General features: G+C 36.0%; 1 protein-coding gene across 1 annotated transcript; it reads left to right on the top strand.

Annotated features, from left to right (window-relative positions):
- Positions 1–3,674: 3,674 nt before the first annotated feature.
- Positions 3,675–4,214, top strand: LOC131155108 (dirigent protein 23-like). Its single transcript, XM_058108036.1, has one exon. It carries the CDS (start codon positions 3,675–3,677, stop codon positions 4,212–4,214), a length of 540 nt encoding a protein of 179 aa, XP_057964019.1.
- Positions 4,215–4,687: the final 473 nt, after the last annotated feature.

Raw genomic sequence — 4,687 nt, 5'->3', positions numbered from 1 at the left:
ACCCAGCCCGCCCGCCTGTTTTGCCACCCCTAGGTAGATTATAATGAAATATTTTCCCTTATTGTGAGGTATAGTTCAATCAGAATTCTATTATCTTTTGTTGCTGTACATGACTTGCATTTGAAATAACTTGATGTTAAAACTGCTTTCTTACATGGTAATTTAGAGGAAACAATTTATATGCAACCTCCCGACGGCTTTGATACAAATTTGAATAAAAATCATGTATGTTTATTAAAGAAATCTTTATATGGGCTGAAACAATCACCTGGATAATGGTATAAAAGGTTTCATTCTTACATGATTCAAAATGATTTCTGTAGAAACAATTATGATGGCTGTGTCTATTATAAATCATGTGATAAATGTCATATATATTTGCTATTATATATTGATGACATGTTGGTTGCTTGTGGAGACTTGGATATGTTAAATCAAGTTAAATGCATGCTTAAATCTGAATTTGAAATAAAAGACCTAGGACCTCCTAAAGGAATACGTGGTATGGAAATAACTAAAGAAAGGGATAAAAAGTTTCTCTACTTGTCTCAAAAGTCTTATATTTCAAATGTGTTAAAAAGATTTTGAATGAGTCAGTTAAACCTACTTTTGTTCCTGTTGCGCAACATGTTAAATTGTCTAGAAAACAGTGTCATGATACTGAAAATTAGTCACCATTTATGAATAAAATACCTTATGCTAGTATGGTTGGTAGTGTAATGTATGCTATGGTATGTTCTAGACCTGATCTATTTTATGTTGTAAGTTAAATGAGCAGATTTATGAGAAAACCTCGAAAACCACATTGGCATGCTTTGAAACAAATTTTTCAATACTTGTCTGGAACAAAACAACAAGAATTAATATTTGGAAAAAAGGGATATGCATTGTGAAATAGGGTTAAAAGAATATGTAGAATTTGACTATGCTGAAAATCTAGACACCAGGAAGTCTTTGTCTGGTATGGTCATTTCTTTCTTAGGTAGTACTGTTAGTTGGAAATCACACATGCAGTCGGTGGTAGCCTTGTCTACCACGGAGGCTGAATATATAACCATGATTGAAGCCTTTAAGGAGACTATATGGATAAAAGGACTGTGTCTAGAATTAGGAATGTATAGTGGAACCGTCATTATTTATTGTCACAATCAAAGCACTACTCATTTGGTTAGGAATCATGTTTATCGTGATAGGTCCAAATATATAGATGTTAGGCTGCATTTTGTGAGGGATATTATTTCTAGTGATGAAATAGAAGTTAGGAAAATTCGAACTGAGGATAATCCCTCTGATATGATGTCTAAGGCAGTACCAAAATCCAAGTTTGAACATTATTCAAACTTGATTAACCTAGGAAGTTGCTAGTGTTGTTTTTGCAGGAACAGTCATAGGAGAAGCAAGGGAAGAGCAAGGGTTACAAACTTGCCAAGTTGGAGAATTGTTACAGAGTGTCAAGCTTGTGCTGGAAGCAATCTAGGACAGATCTGAGCCATCCATGCTGCTGGAAATCCAACGGCTGCAAGTTAGTTTTTTAGTTAAGGGCTTTTGTGTAATTTTGTTTCACTTGTATTTTATGTATAAATTAAAACAAATACCCAGCAGGGTTGGGAAGGGATTTGGGACAGAGAATCTGAAACACGCACAACACAACAAATTGTATTTTTCTGGGGGGGTGAGGTTTTCGAGTGAACTAGGGAAAAATAAGACAAAGGAAAGGCCGAGAGCTCTTGGCAGCTGGAAGCGAAGAGGGTTAGGGTTCCTTGGGTTTTCTTGAGCTGATTCAAGAGAAGATCAGTAAGCCCCAAACAGGTTTGGATATGTATTTTGTAAAGAGTTCTCCTCCATTAATAAAGCTTCTCCGAGGTAAGGTTCCTGTCGTGGATGTAGGCCTTTAAGGCCGAATCACGTAAATTCCTTGTGCTATTCTTGTGATTGTTTTTTTTGTTAATCTTGCTGGATCTTGTGTGCTGTGGGTTGTTGCATCTTGCGGGATTTTTTGTCATTGTTGTTCGGTTGAGAAATACTTTTTAATTAGGCTTGGCACAAACAAATAAACAGGTTTTGCTTTGTTGGATTTCTAATTCCACAAAATATTTGTATAGAATCTGTTTTACTTTTAGAACTAAGTAATTGTATATATATGAAGGGAAAAGTCACTACTAGGTTAATTGCGCTTTTAGGGGGCCCATTTTTGGAACTGGCCTTTTGGGCTCTCTGTTGTCAAAACGGCAGAGCCCAGGGAGATAGGCCCAAGGCATGCATCTCTAGAAGTTTGACTCAGAAATGTTGTGCAGACAACTAAACTAATTAATTAATTTCTTTGGTACAAAACGGGTTTTTCAAGCCATCCAAGACGTGCACTGCTGCAGTGCATATATCTATGGAACTATAATATATAAATTACTAATGTCCAACATTAGCAATTTGTGGCTGACATTCTTTTTATATAACGAAGCATTGCATCATAAGATTCATATACATCTACTTCTAAAATTATATTTGATTATATTTATAATTTATTTAGCATGTCAAAAATGAAAATTTTATATATTCATTATATAATTTTTTATTTAGTTTATACAAAATTTATTTCATTTTTTTAAACCAGGTATTGAATTAGTTCACAAATATATGCGTATCGTGTTTGTTAATATTTCAATTTTTTGTCCCATTACCATCAATAGGAGTCGGAATTAGAGGGTGCAAGAAGATTGTCACTTACTAGTAGATTAGTTTCGAATTGGAAGAGTTCAAACACCATCATTATAAAAAATAAAAAAAATGGGTAAATAAAGTAGTTCATGAATGATCATATGCACAAAATACTATAATTTTACTTTCATTTCCTCTACCAATATCGGTTCCGAGATCTTAATTCTATGAACATCTTTTAAAATAATCGTACGAGCAAATCTAAATTTGAGTTTATAATCGAATAGTTCACGAGCTAAAATGAATTGAATTTACTAATGTTCATACTCATAAAATTTAAAATGGAAGTTGTTTGTTTATTTGATGAATGATATTGAACGAACTCTTACATTTTGTTTCTGAAAGTGGATTGATTCATTTGCAATCTTACATCTACATAAGAATACTATAATTTTATTTTCATTCTCACTTTCCTTCATAAAAAAAAAATCTTTATCCTAAGAACATCTTTTTTTTTTTAAATTGCATAAATACTTTGGAAAGACACCACCCCGCTTAGGATGCTTCAAAGTCCAAAAGATTTTGTTAAAGACAATTTAACCGTCAATTCGTCCATAACATCAATTAATATCACATTTGGTTTGTAAAATACAATTTGATAAAAGTAAAATGAAACCAAAAAAAAAAAATCAAACTTCGTAACATTTCTACTATTCGTGTAATCAAATGTTTGATCTCATACTAACACAGCTGAATCCCAAAAGACCTAAATATACAATTAATCTGAAAACACGGCTTTGAAACTACTGATAGTAAAGTGCTAGCTCCCACCATCCATGCATTGTTGACCTAATTATTTCGCCCTTCCTCATATGTGAATCTGCTTAAGCTGTAATTGTCTCTTCGACGGTGGAAAACACAACCATAAAAACATGCATCCATATATATATATATATGGAGAGAGAGAGAGAGAGATGGAGAAGGCAGCTCTGGTTCCATTAACGCTTCTCCTCTCTTTCGCAATGGCGGTCATGCCCTTTGTTCACAGCACCAGTATTAATTATGAACAGAAAGAAGCAAACGCATGGGCCAGCAAGCTCCGGTACGCGAAGCTCAAGGCGAGCAACCTCCACTTCTATTTCCATGACATCGTCAGCGGCGAAAACCAAACCGCCGTGAAGGTGGCTCAGTCAACCATCACCGACAAGTCCGTCACCTTGTTCGGCCTCATCATGATGTTCGACGACCCCCTCACGGTGGGCCCCGAGCCCTCTTCCGAGCTCGTCGGCCGGGCCCAGGGCATCTACGGCTCCACCGGAATCGACCAACTGGGCCTCCTCATGACCATGAACCTCTTCTTCACCGACGGCAAGTACAACGGCAGCACCCTCGCCGTCGTCGGCCGCAACGTCGTCATGACCCCGCTCCGCGAGATGCCCGTTGTCGGCGGCACCGGCGTTTTCCGGTTCGCGCGCGGGTTCGCCACCGCGAAGACGTATTACCGGAATCTGACCACCGGCGACGCCGTCGTGGAATTCAATGTTATGGTTTTACACTACTGATCGATGGCTGGTTGTGTTCTTTAATAATTAATTCCAATATTTTTATGTCTCTCTGTTATTTAATTGAGACTTTGTATCATTGATGGGGTTTGTGGGCGATTTCATGGTTTGTGTTGGTGGTGTTTTCTTTCAAAATAATAATTTAATTTAATTTTGATTTTAGTTTGCCTAATGTTAATTTTTTTTAAATGAAGTGTGGTGGGTGATTTTGAAAAGATAATATTATGATGTGATGCAAAGAGTAATTAATTATAGATGAGTGGATTCGAAGGCACGATTGGAAATTTTTATCTTTCGATGAGAGCTCCTTTAATCTCTCATTTGTTATATGCAGATAATTTGTTTGTTTTTACTACGAAGAAAGCAGATCCTTGAAAATGTTTTTGAAAACGTTGGATTTGTATGAAAGTTGATGTTTTTGTGCAATAATATCAAAATTTCTAGAAGAATGGGGCTATTACGATTGATGAGTT

The sequence above is a fragment of the Malania oleifera genome, chromosome 5 (genome assembly GCF_029873635.1).
Source record: "Malania oleifera isolate guangnan ecotype guangnan chromosome 5, ASM2987363v1, whole genome shotgun sequence".
Taxonomy (NCBI): Eukaryota; Viridiplantae; Streptophyta; class Magnoliopsida; order Santalales; family Ximeniaceae; genus Malania; species Malania oleifera.
This window is presented reverse-complemented; position numbering and strand designations above follow the sequence as displayed.

Excerpts from the sequence above, each read along its gene's own strand:
- LOC131155108 (XM_058108036.1), top strand. The coding sequence starts at position 3,675 with ATGGCGGTCATGCCCTTTGTTCACAGCACCAGTATTAATTATGAACAG.